This window comes from Coffea eugenioides, chromosome 4 (assembly GCF_003713205.1).
Source record: "Coffea eugenioides isolate CCC68of chromosome 4, Ceug_1.0, whole genome shotgun sequence".
Lineage (NCBI taxonomy): Eukaryota > Viridiplantae > Streptophyta > Magnoliopsida > Gentianales > Rubiaceae > Coffea > Coffea eugenioides.
Window position 1 is genome coordinate 5,343,549 of NC_040038.1, and position 21,405 is coordinate 5,364,953.

The window sequence follows — 21,405 nt, forward strand, 5'->3', positions numbered from 1 at the left end:
TGTTAGCCAAACTGGGACAACTGGCCTATATCTTCTTCCCGTGCCTTTGGCCCCGGTCCTGGCCCTTGCCCTTGCCACGGCCTGTAGAGAAGTAGAACTCCCCACAACAGAATCCGTTAAATGCAAGATTAATCCAATTTTGTCTCTATTCACCCCAAGATTTATTGTGACTCCATAAATTGGAAGCAAAAATCATCTCTATCTATCTCCTTGCTCCGTAAGCACCAACTTTAGCTCTTTTTCAGTTTTCTCTTTAGGAAATATTTAATTTTTGCATCATAAAACCAATTAATGGCTCTCTGGGCTTTTTTGTTCATGATAATTATTGCAGGGTTTCAATAAAGAAAGGGCTTTGTCATATAAGCAATTGAACTGGAGGTGAATTTTGGCTGATTCAGATGCTGGGTCGATCTCTGAATTGGGGTTTCTAAAGTATTTCTACTTCATCTTGCTTTACTTTTTGGTGCAAATTATAAATTATAGGGATTTGAATTGTAGAAATTATCTGGGTTGGAAAGGGTTGTTCACTTGAGTGATTCTTGTACTGTTCTTTGCCATGTTAATATATTCATTAATGAATTAGAGGGATTTTTTTCTTTTGAGTTTCCTGAACAATATTTGAGATTATATACGCTGTAGAAACAGTAATGGTGAAAACTTTTTGATTTTCTGAATTTCAACTTTCCAGTTTGGATGTTATTGGTTTTGTGCTAGAAGGCTTGGGAGAAATTTTTCCCCAAAAAAAAAAAACGAAAGGAAAAGAAAAAATTTGTGTAAAGAGTGGTAGAATTGTAATTCATTGTGAACCACTCTATAAGCCCCAAAAAACAAAAACTAAGTGTGAGAGAGAGAGAGAGAGAAGGGAAAAGATGTTATTTCAACGAATCCGCTGAAAATTGGAAAGTGTAAAGCAAAGCAATGGCTGGCCCTGGGTTTGGCAACCAGAGTAGCGGGCAACGACTTGGCATTACCGAGCCAATTTCATGGAGTGGACCAACAGAATATGATATGATCAAAACCCGTGAGCTTGAAAAGGTTATAGATGAATTCCTATTTATAGACACACAAACATGCATGTTGCTAGTAGGAGTAATTGTTTTGTTGAGGATTATTCAAAATAGGTAATGCATGTATGCGTTTGCAGTTTTTAGCAGATGTTGGGTTGTACGAGAGCCAGGAGGAAGCCATCAGTAGGGAGGAAGTGCTTGGTAGACTTGACCAGGTTCGCTGGTTTAATCAACGCCAATTTTTGTAGTTTTGACAAGTTTGTGGATTATGATGTATACGGCTGCTGTGGTTGTTGGGTATTTGAGCAGATTGTAAAGACATGGGTGAAAAATGTAAGCCGTGCCAAGGGTTTAAATGAGCAGTTGGTGCAAGAAGCAAATGCAAAGATATTTACCTTTGGCTCATATCGGCTTGGGGTATGCAGCTTTTTTTTTTTTTTTTTCCTAACTTCTTTCCCACTTCCTGAAATCTGCCGCTGTGCAAACACACACAAGAATGAAAAACAAAAATAAAAGAAGAAAATTATATCATTTTTGTGGGTTTTATGCTTAATGGTTGACAAAAACTTAATAATACACTGAAAGTTCTAACCTTCAAAGGGTGGTTGTGTCATGCTATGGGTTCCAGTGCAGTATCATTTGGAGCTTTTATTTAGGGTTTAGCTGCAATTGTTTGTAGATGGTTCGCAGATCCTCATGATAGTGCCTTACTAAATGTTGATGAAATGACTAATAAGCTCAACGTACTTTTGATACTTGGTACTGGGACAATCTACTTGATGGTCACATGTCAAATTCTTTTACCTAGGGATAGAATTGGAGGCTAGCTGCTTCATGCGCTAAGATCTTCCTTAATGGAGATGTACTTGTACCATCACTCAAAACCCTTTTTTAATTTTCTATGAGATTTTGTTGTTAATATCAATGACTTTTGCTGGTTTATTTGCAAGGTGCTTTGTCTGGATTAATTAAAGTTAACATATTCCACTATAATTTGATTTGACAATCTCCCTTTATAGTGCATATGACCCTTCAAATTCATAGCATACTTTAGATGAAGAATTAACCTTCTATATTTTATCTGGTTTTGGTTTAACAACTGTTGGGAGTTATATAGGCTTTTTGTGTTTGCTGTTTGACAGTGTTTGTAATGTTGAGGATCATTTGCACTGTTGTCTATCTGTAATATACGTACATTTTTCCCTTCTGCTTTTTCTGAATGCTGCTTATTTGTATTAGGTGCATGGTCCTGGGGCGGATATAGATACACTCTGCGTGGGACCCAGACACGCAACAAGAGATGTAGGATCAATTCTACCCTATTGTGGTGCAGATATCTTTTTTGGTTCAAACTTGTTTTATTGGATTGTTATAAAACTTTTGTTACAAATGCAGGACGATTTTTTTGGTGAGCTACAGAGAATGCTGTCAGAAATGCCTGAAGTTTCAGAGCTGCATCCTGTACCTGACGCTCATGTCCCTGTGTTGAAATTCAAATTTAGTGGAATTTCAATAGACCTCCTTTATGCAAAATTGTCTCTATGGGTTATTCCAGAAGTAAGTGCCTGTCTTAGACCTTTCTAACTTCATGAATTCACAATAAGCAGTCAATACTAAATAACTGTTGAGCTCTTCAAACTTCTAATTGGAGATTTATTGGGGTATATTCTCGGTAATTATTAAATTAAAGTTCTTCACCAAGTAGAATGGCTAATATTGGTGTATTAGGTTTCTTTGGTTCAATTTTCGTGGTCATATAATAGGCGTCTCAGTGCATGTTATTTGTCTACCTTTTGTAGTCTGCTGCCTATCGCGGATAGTGCGTCTTCATTTTCTTTGAGCTAATATGTTGAAGAGATAAAGATTAGATTTTCATTTCCAAGCTGGTGGTTTGATTATCTTCATGGTGCCTAGAAAATTTTCCTTGATGTTAATAAGTATTTTTTTTAATTCAGTTATATATTTTTACACTGTCAACTGTCAAGTACTCAATAAGTAGTCTGATGTTTTCCTTTTTTCATAACTCTTCTGCTACAGGATCTTGATATCTCACAAGAGTCAATACTGCAGAATGCTGATGAGCAGACTGTACGCAGTCTGAACGGTTGTAGAGTTACTGATCAGATTTTACGATTAGTGCCAAATATTCAGGTCTTAACCATTTGTAATGCATTATTGTTTATATCAGAATCTCCATGTTTAAGTATAGTTCTAATCAAATAATTTTGTGCTGATGCAGAACTTCCGCACAACATTGAGATGCATGAGGTATTGGGCCAAGCGTCGCGGTGTTTATTCAAATGTATGGGCTAGTGTTCTAGAGATGCCAAGTTTGCAGTATTCACATGCTTCTTATTACATATTTTTATGTAGAGCATTAAACTTTTCTTATGGTCAGGTTGCAGGTTTCTTAGGTGGTATAAATTGGGCCTTGCTTGTTGCTCGCATATGCCAGCTTTATCCTAATGCATTGCCAAACATGTTAGTCTCACGGTTCTTCAGGGTCTACACACAGTGGCGCTGGCCTAATCCAGTTATGCTCTGCGAAATTGAAGATGGATCACTTGGACTACCAGTTTGGGATCCTAGAAGAAATCCAAAGGACAGGTTCCACTTGATGCCCATAATAACTCCTGCTTATCCCTGCATGAACTCTAGCTATAATGTATCGTCAAGCACTCTGCGGATTATGACAAATGAGTTTCAAAGGGGAAATGAAATATGTGAGGTACAGTTCTTCTTGTGGATGTTCTAGTTTGTCTTGTCTTTATGTTTTTTATTTCTCAGCCCCCCTAGCCCCTCCCCCTCAATATCTGCATTCCTGTGGCAGACTCAATTTGACATGTTTGTTATCTTGTGGTGTCGGGCAATGGTCCTACTTTCAAATTGTACTCAAGTCCTTATTTCCCTCTTTCGCTCCTCCTTTTTCTTTTTTTCTTTTTGGGTTTTTGTTTGGTTTTTTTTTTTTTTGTTTTCGCCCCCCCAGGGGGGGGGGGTGTTTCCGGGATTTGGATATTTGTGGATTTCGGTTGTGTTTAGGCGTTTTCATTAGGGCTCATTGCCAATTCATAAGTTCTCTTTTAGTCCATTGGATACTTTGATAAAATAATAAACTTTATTGCTTTTGAGACTTTTGAGGTGATGACTGCTTCTTCATATTTTTCATATTTCCTGTCTCTCTAAGTACAGTATTCTTGGATCTAAGTCTCATTGCATCTGTTACTCTGTCCTGCATAATGTAATTATTATGTATGCTATTTGATTTATAGACAAATATATTTCTGTGGTGAGCTTTGGCAGCTATTGAAGCCTTGATCCAGTTCTGTTTGCATGTTTTTCTTGGTTTTGGTTATGAATTCAGTCAATTTTGTGAGAGGGACCATCTAAAAAGAACTGAAAATTATTCTAAAACTCCTGTGGCTATATATTTGTTACTCACTCGTGCTGCCCTTCTGCTCTATGTAATTTGCTCTTTCCTTCAGGTCATGGATGCAAACAAATGCAACTGGGATAAACTTTTTGAACTTTATCCTTTCTTTGAGGCGTATAAGAATTATCTGCAGATAGATGTTACTGCCGCAAATGCTGCTGACTTGATGAATTGGAAGGGCTGGGTTGAATCCCGCTTGCGGCAACTTACATTAAAGGTCATTTCTATTAGTCTTACTGCTTATATGTCTTACTTTATATGCACATATACAGATTTATTACTTGTCCCTGACACGTGGGTCATTCTAACAACTAGATTGAGAGGCATACTCTTAACATGCTTCAGTGCCATCCACACCCAGGGGACTTCTCAGACAAATCAAGACCATTTTATTGTTGTTACTTTATGGGTCTCCAACGGAAACAAGGAGTGGCTGCCAATGAGGGGGAGCAGTTTGATATTAGGTTGACTGTTGAGGAATTCAAGCATGCTGTTGGCATGTATAACACGTGGAAGCCTGGAATGGAGATCCGTGTATGCCATGTCAAACGTCGGAGCATACCTGCATTTGTGTTTCCCAGTGGGGTTCGGCCTCGTCCCACCAAAGTAGCTGGAGAAGGTAGGCGTCCTTCACAAACTAAAGTATCCAGTCATACTGAAGATAGTTCTCTTCCGAAGGCATTGAATGGTGGGAGTAAAAGGAAAAGGGATGATACTGATACAGCGACCAGTTTAAATGCAAAACGTATAGCTGGTGTGGGGGAATCAGGTGAGCTAGTGCATGAGGGTAGACCATCTGGTTGCATTGGTACTTCGTACTTGGGCAATGCTAGTTTAGAAACGCCAGGAAAAATTTTTAACGAGAAGGTTGAAGATAATATGGGTAATGGATTAGAAAATCCCATTTGTCTGCCTCAGGCCTCTTCTCAAAATGGTGGAGAATCAGATGCATCTTTAAGGCTTGATCCATCTACACCTGCTGATTCCATTTCATTAAGCTCCAAAGAAGCTGAAAAACTTGCAATCGAAAAGATGATGTCTGGTCCATATGTTGCACACCAAACATTCCCTCAAGAACTTGATGAGCTTGAAGATGATCCTGAGTACAAAAATCAGGGGAAAATTACTGGTGGGAGCATGAAAGGGAGCTCCATGGAGTCCTCAGCTACAAAAGGGTCACTTATAGTTTCTCTTACCACTAGCACAGCTGCTGGTTCTCGCTCCAGCTTGCAATCGAGTGGGAAATTAGAAGAACTTGAGGTATTGCCTATGAACGTACTGTCTTGTAGATATTGAGATTCTTTTTTTGGCTTGGTTGGTTTTTATTCATTTTGATATTCTGAATGTCGACATACCATCACTGGTATCAATACTTGCAAACGGGCTTATTACTGTTTATGCTTAGAAGTTATTATTTACTTGTCACTTGTATGCAATCGAATGGACTTTTTTATTTAATGATTTGCTGTAATAGCCAAAAGATCATCTATAGATTTAGGTTGTAGTAATTGTGGATTCTACACAGCTGTTGTGTTTAATTGCAAGAAAACCTTGAGTAGAAGATGCTAGGGGAGTTATCAAATCTCAGACACATTAAACTGAACATGTGACTGGAAAGGACGGTCCAACTTACATGCTACAAGAGGCAGGAAATAATATTGGACTTTGTTCCTTGTTCTGATTTAAGAGCATAATGTTGCATCTTGTTCTATACTGTTTTTATGAACTTCCTTTTGTTGTTTATACTGTATTGCTATTGGAGAGACTCCAAACCTGAAAGCGTCTCTCTCTTTCTTGCATTTGAGTTTCTTATATACCTTTCTTTTGTTTTTTAATCTGCTATTTGACATACTATTGATCTTTTTAACCAGAAATTTGGCCTTGTAATGTGCGGCATTCCTTTTTTTTTCTCCCCTATTCTTTCCTCATTCTCAGAATGATAAAAGGCCTCTCTGACCTTCCATTGGACTTGTATGGCATCTCTATGCATGGCTGTGTCTTTCCATACATCAGCTGTTATGCATTTGGTGTTCTCATCTACTTTCCATGGATAAATTGAGGCGTGAGTTGAAAGATTTGTTTACTTGGAGTGCCTCTGACATTATTTAGTTTCCTCTTTTCTTTCTGGGTTCAATTTTGCTGTTACTATGAAGCCACCTGAACTTCTGCCTCCAGCATCCAGTCTGAATTCAGCTACTTCAGCACCAAAGCCTGTTCTCAGGTAACATGAGTTTAATCAGTTCTTTAAATTTGATTAATTGGACATTTTTGCTGCGATGCACTAATTTCATGTATGAGAAACGTGTATTGCACTTGTGTTATAAGCAAGAACAGTTTTTGAGTGTCTTCATGAGGGAAGTTGAAAATTGGGCATCTTAGGTAGTGTTTCTTATGATTCTTGAGAGCCGTAGTTTTAGATGCTGCTACCCGTACAGGAATGTGACTATGAGAAGCATTTGAAAAGTTTGCAAGGTTAGCTGTTTGAGTTTTTTTTTTTTTTAAGAGCAACAAAAAATGTATCCGGAAAGTGTAAAACAGATATCAACATATTTTCTTTTATTGGAATTTCATTTTATGTTGCCATTATATTGGTCCTCAAGTCTTGGCTAAATTTCAGTTTCACACTTGTGTTGATGAATTCTATTCTTGCTCCATTGGATGGATTTCTGTAAGTTTTTATGTCTCTCTTACACTGTTGATCCTATCCCTTGCGTCTCTCCCTGCCAATTGTTAATGCTGTTTGCAGGTTTAACTTCACCTCCTTGGCTAAGGCTACTGGCGAAAGCACTAAGACCTAAAGATATCCATCTCCGGAAGAGAAGCTCCTTGAGAGGAGTTGTTCGTATGTTGTAAAAAATGATGTGGATTTCAGCAAATCTTTTTCTCCTTTTGTAATAATAATAATAATAATTACTTTTACCTTACCTTTATGGATTAATGATAATGAAAGATTCAAGTCTATCACCTTCTGGAATTTTTTACCCCTTTTAACTTAACTTTGGGTGCGTGCACTCAGCAAAGATGGAATCAGATTAACAGATACTACTTGTAGTATTTCTCGTGCTTGTCTTTTTACTAGTTTTAGTCCAATCTCGTCGCAGCTTGCTTTTAATAGAAGCCGCCACACAAGCTAAGAAAAATAACGCAATTCATAGCTGATGATTACCATAAATGCAGAGTGTGCGCCTGAACTAAGCTTGGTCAGTGACGACTTGCCTTCTAAACTATTGATTGTTTAAAATAAGGTGATGTGATAAATTTGTCCTAATTAAATGAAATGACGACCACCTCAATTCTCCACATCTCTCCTCTAATTTTTCACATATCTCCTTTCTTTCTCCTCCTCCAAACCACACCTGACCTGACACCACCAAGTTATTATCTATTTCATCCTCCGCATCAAACTCCTTGACATGGATCGCTTTTCACCTTTCCCACTCAAATCAATCTCTCGAGTCCCTAACCTCACAAGCCCCTTCTTTAGAGCACCGTCTCTTTGAATTTCCATCATTTCTCAAATTCCAAAATCACAGCCCAGTTCAAATTTATCAGCCTTCATTGCTACTAACCAATCTCCTAGCACTTCTTGATTCAAGAGGCCCAAATCTTGTCATTTACTATCCTTCTAATTTCGATAGTTGTCTATGTTATTGAGTGTTTTTTATTTCTGTTTGCTACATATTGAAGTTTTGACTCAGTGTGTGTGTGATTGCATCTACATATGATAAGACTGTTTTGCTATTTGAAGATTAATTGGTGAGATGTATCTTCAATTTTTTTGCACGGATGACTGATGGGTTTTTGGCCTTGATACAAAGCTTTGATTTTGCTCTTGTTTTTATATAATCTAGTCTTTGACTTTTTCTTCTTCTATTCAGGTGGTTCAATGGTAGGTATTTTGGTGTAGTGATAATGGGCAGAGGAATAGTAAATTACTACTACAATTGATAGTGTAGGCAAGTTGCTAACTGAACATATAATAGTTTGAGGGTGCAATATTTTGCATTTATATGGACGTCTCCTGCTATCATATTTAATAAAATCACTACAATTTTTAGAATGAGTAATGATACTCCATCCTAAATTTGATCTTAAATGCAAATTAGAGCGAACACAATCTTCTTTAACATGGGACAAAAATGTCTTGAGTTTGAATATATTTAGCTCCCTATATATTTTTATATCAATTGTTTGTTAAATAATTGTGAAAACTTTCTTTGTAGAAATTTGGGAGTTCACATTACATGTCACTAGAGTTGGCAATTATACCCAAAACCCAACAACTCACCCACTAATTTGAGAGGTTGGGTTGGATAAGTTGGGTTTTGGGTTAATTTTGGATTGGGTAATAAAAATCTATATATATTTTGGGTGGTCTGGGTATTTGTGTTGGGCACCAATTACCCAACTTAAGTTAAAAAAACAAATTAACAAATTAAAATCAAGAAACAAAAAAAAAAGACCAGTCTTGTTGGATCAAGCAAAACCCATATATGTACTGGTATGTATAATTATCATATATATACTACTACTACACACTGAGAAGGATGATCAACGAGTAATGCTTAAAAAGAACAAAAATTGAGAAATGAACGGTGCAGCACAAATGTCAGTAGGATTTTTTTTTTTTTAAAAAAAAAGAAAATCCTTGTACTCTTCGCTCTTCACATCCATCCTTTTGCCGAGTTCCGGAAAAATGCATCCTACTGTTCATCTATTTCTTTTTCTTTTTTTCATTCAAAATGAAAAAACAAGTCCCCCCCATTTATTGATCACTTCATCGAGATCTCTTAGTTTTGTTCCACCCAAAATTGTTGCTTCGATCTCTTAGTTTGGACCAAAACTATACCCAATTTGAAAATCCTTACTTGTATAAAAAATAGTGAGTTCATCCAAGTAGTTTAAATAGTTAGTATGTGTGTGTATTTGTGAAAGTATATTAGTGTGTATTGTAATTTGTACGTGTAAAAATAACATATTTCAAAAGAGTTTAAGAAGTGAGTGTGTGTGTCTATAAGTGTTTTAGTGTGTAAAAATATGTCTATCTATGTGAAAATGTGTTTATGTGTGTGAAAATTTTTTTTTGTATGTGAAAATGTATTTGAGAGAGTTTATGTATCAAAATCTATTAATTAATATATTGGATCATATTTGGGTCATGGGTTTGAGATGACCTAATATGACCCAACCCAAAATTAACCCAATCTAAAGTTGGGCGGATTGGATGTCACCCATTTAAATGAAAACCCAATATCAATCCGCCCAAAAACCGCCCAACCCGTCCAATTGCCAGGTATACATGTCACCATTTCTTTTAAAATACAAAGACTTTCACCATCATATATCTCAACCAATATCTTTAGGATTAACCACTATTTTATTTAGTTCCAATGATCTCTATCCAAAGTATCGTAGAGCTAATTATAAATTTTCAATGACATTTTATGTTGACATTATGATCTACAGAAACTTTTTTTTTTTTTTTTTTTTGTAGTGTATGTCATTTGGTTCTTGCAATTCTATGTCTTTCTAGAATTCCGGTAAAATAAACTGTGGAATGGAAATTTCAGTTTTAGCACTTAGAACCCCCAATTAAAATATAATGAACTTCATAAAGAACGTTCATTACTATAATTTTTGGTCTTCCTTTTCCTATCCTTTTTTAATGAATTTTCACGGTCTAAAAACAGATGTAGTAGGAGCTCTTCTCCATTGTAAAGCTGAATTTGCACATCAATAAAATGACAGTTGGCTTGCGAAAAAAAAAAGATTTCTAAAAGGTTAGTCACAGTTAAAAGTTTGGATAGAATAAGGGTGCGTTTGATAAAATTGAAATTTGAAAACTGAAGTCTGAAATCTGAAATATGAAATTTGAATACATTAAGTTATTGAATTGTTAAGTATTAAATCTAATATATTAGAGTGCATATCACACGATCAGTAAAAAGTGAATAACTTATCACTTAATTTTGAGAGCAAATTTTGTCTAGAAATTCAGTGCCACCTAATTAATTCAGATGTTCAATTTTTGGTTATCAAACGGTTATCAAGCCGGACCTAAATGTTTAACACTTCCATTACTTATAAACCTTTTGTCTTAACTCAAAAATTTGTCTTAATATTCGTGTATTATTCTTGCTTCTTTTTTTTTTTTGCATTTCTTAATCAATTGTATCATATGGTATAATGAACTCAATCATTAATTAACTTATTGTCTTTCCAAATCAAATATTCAAATATGATATTTAACAGTGAACTCTGATTATCCTGAATTAAAAAAGTTCACAACGTGAAACATCAATCATCAATTATTAATGGCCTGACGGAATAAGAAACAACTGAGAGCAAAACAGTTCGTATACTCCCACGTAAGTATGTAATATAATTTATGCCGCGTCATAATCTAAAATTCCACATAGTTCGGAGTGGACAACGAACTTCTAACAGCTGGGATGGAACCGCTTTTCCACTTTGGGGAGTCGACTAGTGCATTTATGACTATGCTCAGGCGGTCATAAGATGGTAAAGTGGCCTCACTTTGGCCATCGGATAAGCTATCTTTATATTTTTTTCATCCAAAAATAAGAAAAAGGAGAGTAGATAGATTTCTTGAGGATTCTCCAAAAGCAGAAAAGGAGTACCTGTTCAAATGGAGGAGAAGCAGCTGGATTATGTTCTGGTGCCTCTGGGGATGTTCATATTCCTGGTTTATCATGTTTGGCTGCTTTACACCATTATATACAATCCCAGGAAAACTGTTGTGGGACTCAATGCTGAAAGCCGTCGAAATTGGGTTTTCTCCATGATGAATGTTAGTTCCTCAACCCTCTATCCCACTTTTTCTTTCATCAGACATGTTATATGCATGTGATGTTAATTATATTAGCAATTATCAGGGAAAAGTAGTAATATATCTTTTGGTGATAGTTAGGAGTTTTCGCGTGTTTTTCCCTTGTCTGCTGTTTATGATCGTAAATGGGGTGATAGGGATTAAAGTGGTTCGGCTGCTTTATTCTAGTAGAAATTATGCAAACAGGCACATATGCTTATTTTACACGCATGCTTGTGTGCTTGAAATTATGCTGGATGATTGTAATTCGTACTAAAAATTCTTATACTGATGGGTCCTGTCATCGATGGGATGTTATTTCAAGATTTGCACTGATGCCCTCCACGTTTAGGTATGATCTTTTCGTCTATTATTGATGTCAGCTTATGTTTCTAATTTCCTTTGATTTCCCCTCTTCTGAATTGTCCTCATTAGTTAGTGTTCTACCTTTACTTTGATCATGTTGCCCATGATTTTTTTGATCATGTTGCCCATGATTTTTCCTTTCTTAGTGAGTTAAATGGGATGGAGGATAATTGATTTGAGCATATAGATCAAGGGCAGGTGATGGGGAAGGGAAGGGAAGCGATGAAAGCAAGTATTTGAAAGTGGTGGTGGCCGCCAGGAGAAGCAAATGCTCCTATTGGTTCATAATGGAGTTGAAAAACAGAACAAAGAAATTTACTCCTGTTGCTTTTTGTCAAAAAATAGTCTTTGCTCCTATAAAATGAGCTTGGATTAAACTATTTTTATCTTATGTTATTCAGGAAAAACATTTGTTTCAAATCTTTCGTTGATACATTGGTCGATGCCTCATTCATTAACATCTTTAACCCAAATGCTGTCTTCTTAACCTTATTGAAAAATCAATCGCAAGAAAGATTGATGATTATCATCAAAGGGGTTGATTACGGGCTAGAGTTTCTGCATACTTTTATTGGGTTCTTCAAAGTCAAATTATGATGCAACATAGCTGCTAAATTGTCAACAAAAAGCAGTCATAACCTACATAAAATTCAGCAGGCTGAACTCCTATGGAACATGTTTACGACTGTTTTGGATCCCAATTTATAGGCTTGACATAATATTCATTTACAAGTAACTTCAGTAAAGTCTCGATAGGTAGTTTTCAGAGAGCGTACTTGGGCAATTTACCTCATGTTAAGGTATCAATCTTAAAGCGGTATATAATCCTTTTTTTGGTTGAAATTTCACATAAGAAGCACACCCCACTCTTTTTTTTTTTTATACCCTTCCATCCCTCCCCACATCCTTCCTACCCCCAGGACATCCCGCTCTTGCAAGTGCACCACCCACCCAGGAAAAAGTCCATTATAAGGATAGCTTTTACCCTTATATTAGGTAGTCCATTACTGAAAGATTGTGTTCCACATATTTATGACACATTCCCCTCTTCATTGTCTCTAATCTTTAATTCTGTTTCCCAGCTTGTCAAAATGGATAACATGTGATGAGAATAGTAGGTCGTCTTTAGTTTGGCATTATTTATCAGAATTGATTCATGTAAAGTGTTTGCAGGATCCACTTAAGAATGGTGTTTTGGCAGTCCAAACTTTACGCAACAACATAATGGCATCAACTCTATTGGCAACAACAGCTATTACTCTTAGCTCTCTGATAAGTGTCTTTGTAAGCAATGCCTCAAATTCTTCGTCTTCAAAGTTAGTTTATGGAAATAAGACTTCATTTTTGTCTTCTGTCAAATTCTTTTCTATCTTGCTTTGTTTTCTTGTTGCTTTTCTTTGCAATGTGCAGTCTATTAGATACTATGCACATGTTAGCTTCTTAGCTACTGTGCCTACCTTCAAGGACCAAAACGACTGTATTGAGTATGTTGCAAGAAATTTGAACAGAGGAAGCTTCTTCTGGTCACTTGGATTAAGAGCATTTTATATGTCATTCCCTCTTTTCCTTTGGATTTTTGGACCTATTCCCATGTTTGTCTGTTGCTGTATGATGATATTTCTTCTTTACTTCTTGGACACAACTACAAGCTTTACGAGAGATCTCCACTGTAAGTCGATCAAAGAGGAAGCAATAGCCAATGATGTGGAATCAATTCATCATTCATTGTAGTGGTTGAGAAGTAAAAGGCCCCTAGTTGGTCATGAGGTTTTTGGAGCATAGCCAATCAAAAAATGTCTTGTATCTGTACTAGAACCTTTAGTTTCAGTGTAATATTTTCCACAGAGAACGACCAAGGTGCTATGTAAATAGTTCTTATCAACTGATCTCTTGGTCAACAAGATGCTATTCAAATTCCGCATGGTTTTCATATGCTTCAATTGAACTTTGGCTATTTATAAAATTGTTATCATCCTCATGAGGAGAATTATTTTTGAGACTTTGAGTATAGCAGGCACGTATTTTCAGAGTGAGCTTGGTGACTTCCATGGAATACACTCATTTTTCATTCACCATGCATTATAGACAAATGCACATATATTTTCCAGTTAGTATCATGCATAAAATTAGGCTCCAAAAGATGGCTTATTCTTGTTTTCCTTGGTTGAGAATGCTCCTAATTGATGATGTGCTGACTGTTTTTTTTTTTTTTAATATTGTGAGATTTTCTTCCTTTTTCCTTGGGTATTAACTCTAGGACGTGGAAAGTGAGGAGGATCCTGCTGTTTTTTTTGGTTGTCATCCTATAATATATTTAGGTGCTTGAAAATGCAGCATATCCTCTGAAACTAGACATTCTACCGGGAACTGAATTGGTTTTGGATAACAATGTCTTGGGTTAAGAGTCAAGACTATGAAACATGGTATCAGGAGGAAAGTTTAGTAGCATCTTTGCTAATTCATGTTCTGTATTCACTGGAGAGAGTTTCTTTTCCTTATAGAACCAGAAGGAAAGTTTCCTGACTGACTGTGGGTGATTTATTCTGTCCGGTGCTATAGTACAATAGAAACACCATATGCTTCTTGCTTTCTGATGCTTGAAGCTCTATATCAACCGATAGTTTTTCCTTCACTGACAGCAGCATAGAACCATAGGTGAGGGTGAACATTTTATCGACTGGCTTGAACCCACCCTGGGAGTAATGAAATCCTTATGATCTGACGCATGAAATTAATTCTTTCTGTTGTATTGTGAACGTTTACAGATGTAAAGACAACCTTAAGGTGTATATTGATATTGAAACGGACTGATAATGCCTTTTTCTTCTCTTTGTAAACTTTTTGCCCCAAATTTCTCGATTACTTGCTTCATATTTTTCGTTTGTACGTTACTCCAGTTACTTAATTTGTATTACCTGGTTGAAAGCGGGCGTGGCATGAAATGTAGAGGCCTTCTACGTTGGATGTTGGGTTTTGAACCCTTGTTCCAATGTACAATAATCTTCCGAGGGTGTGTATTTGGCTTGAACGGGACAGAAGGGGTTGGAAACCTCTCTGACCATAATTGCTGGTACAGCATGTCTGCAGATTGTCCATGTTTACAGGGGTTAACCATGTGTGCCAAATTGACTGGAACAGGACATTTGAGCCCCTGAAATGACATCCGTACAGTATGCTTTTGTTTGTGTCTTTTGCTATTTGTCGCTGTTTCTGTGTTTTTTGAGCTCAAATTCAGACCAAGTAGGATGTGGTTCTTTGATAACAGAAGAAAGACAATTAGTCGCGTTACGTCACAATATTTGAACGCATACCGAAATATCCCATGCTTTACCAACTGTGTTTCTGCCTTGTATTTATGGGCATGTTGGATATGTGGAGGCCTACAAAGGGTCTTGTTTCTTTGGTGAAAGCGATGGAAACAATAAATTTCTTGATTTTTGGTGCAAGAGAAGCCAATAATTAATGCCCCACTTGATTTTGACAAATGATCTGCCCCATCTAAATACGCAGAGACCAAAAAGAAATGGACCACTTTTGCATTTGTTGCTGCTATTCATCTTTGGCCTACATTTGCCGTACCAGATGATCTGTCTAGCATTCCATCTTTGTGGTAAAATAGAGTACACCATGGTTCGATATTTTAAAGCAAATTCAGAAAACCATTTATGGTGCCATGTACCAATGTCGCTAACAAATTGCTAAACTGATGCTGGTGGTGCTGCCGATGTTGATAGCTGACAGTGCCATAATGCATGCAGTGCACTACATTGATCCATCAAACCAACCCCCTTACAATCTTTGAGTAAGTTGATAGAACTGTTACTGTACCTTTACACTCTGTCTTGATGATGATCTTGTTTTCTATATTTGTCGTTACCAGAGTAACTACCAGATCTGTCTTCCAACTCCATTGTGGAACTGGAACATGTTGTGTTTTCTCATTTCTCCTGTTTATGTCCTTGTTGATCATTGATGGCATCAGCTGTCAAAGTGTCAACACCCATAATTATTACTTGCTCTTTGTCAGAATATGATCCTCTCCTTTGGTGCTTATCTCCTACCTACACCTTTTGTCCTTGAGATAGAATGTTGGTACCGCTGCCAATGCACTGATTTTTCCTAGCAACCCAAAACTTACATTTTAGTAATAAAATCCCACACCTGTGAATAGAAAGGCATGAAGAAATAGGATGTCCTCACCTGGATATGGAAAATGTTTGCCGTGCAAAATTTAGCAGCTTCTTCAACAACTTAGCTGCACGGTTGGAACGAGTTTTCTTTCTAGGATCATCCACAAGGCACTGTGTGTTTATAAATGCTTGCCTTCAGGTTGACTTTGGTTGATGAGTGATTGAACTACCTGACATTGGTAGGACCTTGGTTGTAACATTATTATTGTTTGATATTGAGCTTCCTCCCTAGTTTTTCTTGGCTTCTACCGACTAGAAAGCCAGTCCAGCACCAGTCACTGGGTGTTTATAAAATACCTTGATTGGATGTATGGGACCTGGTTTCATTTGCCCAAGACAAAAGCAACAGATTCTTGCAAAATTAGTGTTCGGTCTTCGATTGTTTTCAAGGCATCCTGCATAACTTTTTTGACATATATTTTAGCTTGTGTTTAACTGGAAAACGCTACTGATTTTGGTTTAAGGACCCTTTAAACCGTGTAAGACAGTTTTGGAGAAATCAGATTAAACCCACTTTTTAAGAGGCATGGTGCAAGAAAAGTCCCTACATGTATTGATGAACTAGCATCATTTTGTATAACCTGTTCTCCTACCTGTCCTAGAAATCTTGGCAGGGTGGTCTAAAATCTAATAGGGTTTTTCATAAATATCATAGAGGACAAAAACTAATGGAAAATACTCAGAGATTGAGATCAAAATCTCCATATCTACCTATAAAATTGTAATTTTACCTCTCACACTTCAATAAAGTTGCCCCCACTATACCACTAAACAAAATTTAAGTATTAGAGAATTACCCTTTGCCTCCATTGATTCCGTCAAAATCTCCATATCTACATATAAAATTGTAGTTTTGCACCCACTACTATTCAACAAAACCTAAGCATTAAAGAATTACCCCAACCAAAATCTGCATATATGCGTATAAAATTATAGGTTTGCCTCCATACCTGAATGAAATCACCCTCACCTAAAGTAGTAATACACACTTTGTTTATATGTCCTTATGGCCAAATAATTTGACAACACTTAAAATAAATTATACCACCACCTTGTTTAAACAAAGAAATACACTCCATTTGCATTTATTCTTCTTCTTTATCTATTCTAATGCGCTACACATTAGAACTGACAATTGCTCATTTTTTATTTCATCTAAACAAAAAATCTAGATTAAATTTATTAGGGTTGTGAGAGGAGAAGTGGAAGAATTCTTTATTAGAAATTTGATATTTGCTTTATTACTAAATTGGCGTATATTATTATAATTAGTAGATTGTTAGTTAAACATATTTTTTCATATCATAATTAGTAAAATTTCATATATTAACTTTGCCCCCACCGAATTTCTTCTCTAGCTTCGCCCCCGAAAACACCCTATCTTAACTAAATTAAAATCATATATGGTCTCAATGGAACAAGAACAAGCAAGAGAACCCTAGAAGTGTCAGTTGATCTGTCAATTTCATTTTACAATGCGGTGGGCCTAGTATTGAAAGTTCTGGAGTAATATAGAGCCTCCATGATTTAGTTGTCTGCTTATCCACTATTCTTTGAGCAGTGATCTTCAAGTGCTAAAGTTTGTATTTATCTAGCCAAAAAAAAATAAAATTGTATTCTTTTTTGAAGAAAATAGTGGAAATTATGCTTAGAAATGTTCTTGGGAAAGAAAGAACGATCATTTGGGTAAAATCTAACAGTAGTATTTTTCACAACTGTTATTAAGGGTCCGTTTGTTTAGGGTGAAAATGTTTTCCAGGAAAATATTTTCCTAATTTCCTGTGTTTGGTTGCACAAAAGTTACTGAAAACATTTTCCTATGTAAAATATTTTCACTCATCTTATGGAAAACAACTTCCCTTCCAAACTTACTGAAGTTGTTTTCCGAAATGCATGCATCCCGCCTGTAGTATGTTCCAAACTTATTGAAAACATCTTGTAGTATGTTCTTTTTTTTTTTTAGTGTAAACAGGAGGATTCGAACCCAAGACCTCTTTCTTACACTCCCTCCCCCGTACCACCCAACCCCCCCTAGTATATTCAAAATAAAAAAAAACCTCATCCTGCTCATCCTATGCTAGTAATTAATTATGTATAATAGGGACATTCTTTTCTAGAGAAACTTTCAGCAGTGAAAGTGCAAGATATATGTCACAATAAGCATTGCATGTGATTGATATTTGACACTAAATGGCCAGCAATTTGTTTATTGCTTAAGGAGATATTTTTTATTCATATATACATTTTTCCAAGATTTTTTAAAGTTAAACAATGAGATAAATTTTCTTATTTTGCATAGGAAGAAGTATGTAGTTATAATGTGTAGAAAGTAAAGATAGAGATAAAAGTGAAAATATTTCAAAAGTTAAACAAACACCAGAAAAATGAAGTAAGAAAATATTTTCAATAAGCTAACCAAACACCTGAAAATGATGAAAGGGAAATGATTTTCATGGAAAATTACTTCCACGGAAAATATTTTCCCAAGGAAAACATTTTACTTCCAACCAAACAGACCCTAAATCTAAACTTGTGCTAACGAAATTCAAAAAGTTGATGGGAAGATCTTACTTTGGTTAACCAGCTAATGATTGGTACCGACAGTCTGTGGTCAATTTGCACGGGGAGATAAGATGATTTATTATCTTATCCATAAAGCTATAGTGTCTCATTACACTTATAGCTAGTTTGGGAGTTCAGATTTCAAAGGAATAGAAAAGAAAGGAAGGGAAAGGTGGACTTTTCACGTTTGGGAGATTTAAGTGAGACGGAAAAGAAAAGAAACGAACGGATCTTGAAGAGAAGCCAAGCGCTGCTACAGTGCAAAATTTTTCTGACCAAAACGGGCGGAAAGCGAAGGAAAACTGATGGAAGCTTACAAATTTTTTTTTTATCCTTTCTTTTCTCACATAACTTACCCTTTCTCTTCTTTTCTTTTCTATCCTCAACTCACAAACTAGCTATTAGTTTTGCTTCATAGGAAACCAATTAAAGAAGAAAAGGACAAAAACCGACTACCTCCCCAAGACGTTGCTTCCAAAAGTAAAACAGCATTTTGGTTTGTGTTTCTCAAGTATGATTTTTTTTTTTTTTTTTTTTTTTTTAAGAATGGACAAAAGTGAAAAAAAACTCATCTAATGTGAGATTGGTGGGATTTATCAGCCCTTGTCCCATGGTATATCTTGGACTAATTTCAATTTGTGCTTCCAAACTTATACTCTTATATTTCAATTTTAGACACTTTACATTCTAAACTCTCGTATTTATATCTTTTTAAGTCCAATTGATAATGACTTTAGCAACATCGAAGGAACGAAGGGCCGTACAAATGATTCACCTTTTTGCATGACTAATAGGGATTGTGAGATGATGATATTACACTGCTATCCAGTAAAGTGGTTTAGGTTCATGTCGTGTGCAAGTCCTCTATTCTGTTAGTTTGCTATGACTAACGTCGATCAATAGGATTTAAGTGAGACAAATATGAGAAGTTAGAGTACAAAGTGCCCTTAAAATTGTAAGTCCAGGGATGCAAAATGAGAAAGAAGTACAAGTCCAAGAGTACGAAGTGGAAATAATCCTTAAATTTTTAGTATGGGATTGAAGTTTTACTTCATATATAGGAGAAGGTGGAATGATTTATCGCCTTATTAAGAAACCATCTTATTAAGAATTCTTCAATAAATATTATACAACGTCTTTTGAGATTACGAATGTAACGAACTAAATCGTTTGGAATAGAAGCATATTCCTTATTTTGAAACCCTTTTACCAAACACCTCCTTTAGTCTCCGCATAGTTAGATCTCATCTGATTCGTGTATGATGTTTTTAAAAAAAGTTTTCTTTTCGTCTGGGTTTTTTTCTTTTTTAGGGGTTTTCTAGATTCACATTTCATATACAACTAATCTACAACTTGAAATCTCAACATCCTAAGGTATGTACGTCGTGTGCCCCTTTTGTTTTAAGTAAAGGGCTGACAGAAATTGTTGAAGGACTTGCCCCTTTTGTGCAATCAGTGAAGAAATCAAAATGTCACAAAGAAGTGCGGAATTAGGTTTCTCTTAGGATTTGTTTATTTATTGATTTGTTGCTATGATGTGATATGTTATGACAAACAGATAAGAGAGGATTTAGTTTGTTTTCTCCTTTCACTGTTTCTACAGAAAAGTGAAGATTTGGCATATCTTTTCTCTTCTAGACTTCTAAAAATCCTTCCTACTTGTAAAGATAACAGCCACCATGCAATTTTCCGAGAACCATCAATCGGTTTCAAATCTAAACTAGACTTTTGTAGAAGATCATTTCCTACCATACAAAAATGTGGAAATTTTTTTTTTTTTTTTAAAAAAAAACTTAGTCTCATAATATGTAGTCAATTGGTCATATACGATAAGAAAGGAGTACATTCTAGTTCCATCTGGAGATTGGAATTGTTCAGCCAGTCTCCCCTGTCAAGGACCAAGAGGGAATTAGATGGTCAATCATGATAAAAATGAATCAGGATCATCTCATCTCATCCGATCCAAGTGGTAGGGTCCGACGTTGAATACCAATTCCACGAGCATGTCCCCCAATTTGGCCGCATCCAAGGAGAAAAATCTTGAGGCACATTCTGCTTTGGTGGCTACTTGCTACAACTTTAACTTAAAGGTCTGCATTGCTATACACTTATTTGCCTAGAAAGGAACATTTTCCCTGGCTCTCACGAAATATTTTATGGTCTATACTCAATTCTGATAATGGATATTCCTAAACAAATGTCCATTCTCAGAAGGCTAATGAGAACAGAAGAAAAGAGATAGAGGTCGAGATATCCTTCCAAAAAATACCAACTGAAAAAGGGGCTCTAATTTAGAAGAGAGAGAGAGAGATTGTGCTGAGCGACCAAAATTGCAAAAACCAATTTGTCTTTATGTGTATGATAATATTCTTGCTGATTAGATTCAGTCTGCAGGAAAATCATTCGAATAAGGATGTTTAAAATATCGGTCTGTCTAACGAATATCCTGTAAGCACTCGTTAACATGTATTTCAGGTGTTAGATTTTTAAAAATATAAGATTAATTAGAAAAAATATATAAATATAATGAAATTAATTAGAAAAATTGTATAAATATAAGAGAAAGTAATAATCATTAGTGTGTGTGTGTATGTACACAATAAATTGGGTAGAATGTAGGTATGTTAACGAGTGCCACATAACATCTGTTAAAAAAAACCCTTAAAATAACATGGCTAAGTCTACCTCTGTCAAACAGATATTGACTTATCTGAGTATTTATAGTAATTCTCACGTTATACTTGAAATGGCTAAAGTTGAACTTTGTTTTCAAAATAATAAAACCACCTAGTGAGTATTTATCTTAGGATTAATCTTGCATGCACAATTTGGGCATCTGGAAATTTTCTTTTGATCTTTATATTTGATGATCACGTTTCTGTTTTCTTTTTTTTTTATCAGTTATTTTGGGGTTTCTTTTTAGATGGTTTCTTTTTGGGATTAAGGATGTATACTTTGTTGTTTTGCATTTTTATTTCTGACTTTGAGACAGAAGATGGAGTCTTCTGCTCACTTATAGGC

At 35.8% G+C, this 21,405-nt stretch overlaps 2 protein-coding genes across 3 annotated transcripts; both read left to right on the forward strand.

Annotated features, from left to right (window-relative positions):
• Positions 1–26: 26 nt before the first annotated feature.
• LOC113767566 (nuclear poly(A) polymerase 1) lies at positions 27–7,361 on the forward strand. The gene is made up of 14 exons (XM_027311704.1): positions 27–217; positions 332–432; positions 689–1,035; positions 1,145–1,222; positions 1,317–1,424; positions 2,247–2,309; positions 2,403–2,564; positions 3,045–3,158; positions 3,247–3,309; positions 3,406–3,735; positions 4,490–4,654; positions 4,753–5,697; positions 6,591–6,658; positions 7,184–7,361. The coding sequence occupies exons 3-14, from the start codon at positions 919–921 to the stop codon at positions 7,233–7,235; spliced, it is 2,265 nt and encodes a 754-aa protein (XP_027167505.1). The 5' UTR covers positions 27–217; positions 332–432; positions 689–918; the 3' UTR covers positions 7,236–7,361.
• A 3,555-nt stretch (positions 7,362–10,916) lies between these two features.
• LOC113768497 lies at positions 10,917–13,572 on the forward strand. 2 transcript variants are annotated; one of them, XM_027312882.1, is made up of 3 exons: positions 10,917–11,248; positions 12,806–12,916; positions 13,043–13,572. In XM_027312882.1, the coding sequence occupies exons 1-3, from the start codon at positions 11,087–11,089 to the stop codon at positions 13,361–13,363; spliced, it is 594 nt and encodes a 197-aa protein (XP_027168683.1). In that variant the 5' UTR covers positions 10,917–11,086; the 3' UTR covers positions 13,364–13,572. The 2 variants fall into 2 exon arrangements, with proteins under 2 accessions (XP_027168683.1, XP_027168682.1); XM_027312881.1 differs by having other exon boundaries at positions 12,806–13,572.
• Positions 13,573–21,405: the final 7,833 nt, after the last annotated feature.

Coding starts and splice junctions, on each gene's coding strand:
- LOC113767566 (XM_027311704.1), top strand. CDS start 919: ATGGCTGGCCCTGGGTTTGGCAACCAGAGTAGCGGGCAACGACTTGGC. Junction 1,036..1,144: donor AAACCCGTGAGCTTGAAAAG/GTTATAGATGAA, acceptor ATGCGTTTGCAG/TTTTTAGCAGATGTTGGGTT. Junction 3,159..3,246: donor GATTAGTGCCAAATATTCAG/GTCTTAACCATT, acceptor GTGCTGATGCAG/AACTTCCGCACAACATTGAG.
- LOC113768497 (XM_027312881.1), top strand. CDS start 11,087: ATGGAGGAGAAGCAGCTGGATTATGTTCTGGTGCCTCTGGGGATGTTC. Junction 11,249..12,805: donor GGGTTTTCTCCATGATGAAT/GTTAGTTCCTCA, acceptor AAGTGTTTGCAG/GATCCACTTAAGAATGGTGT.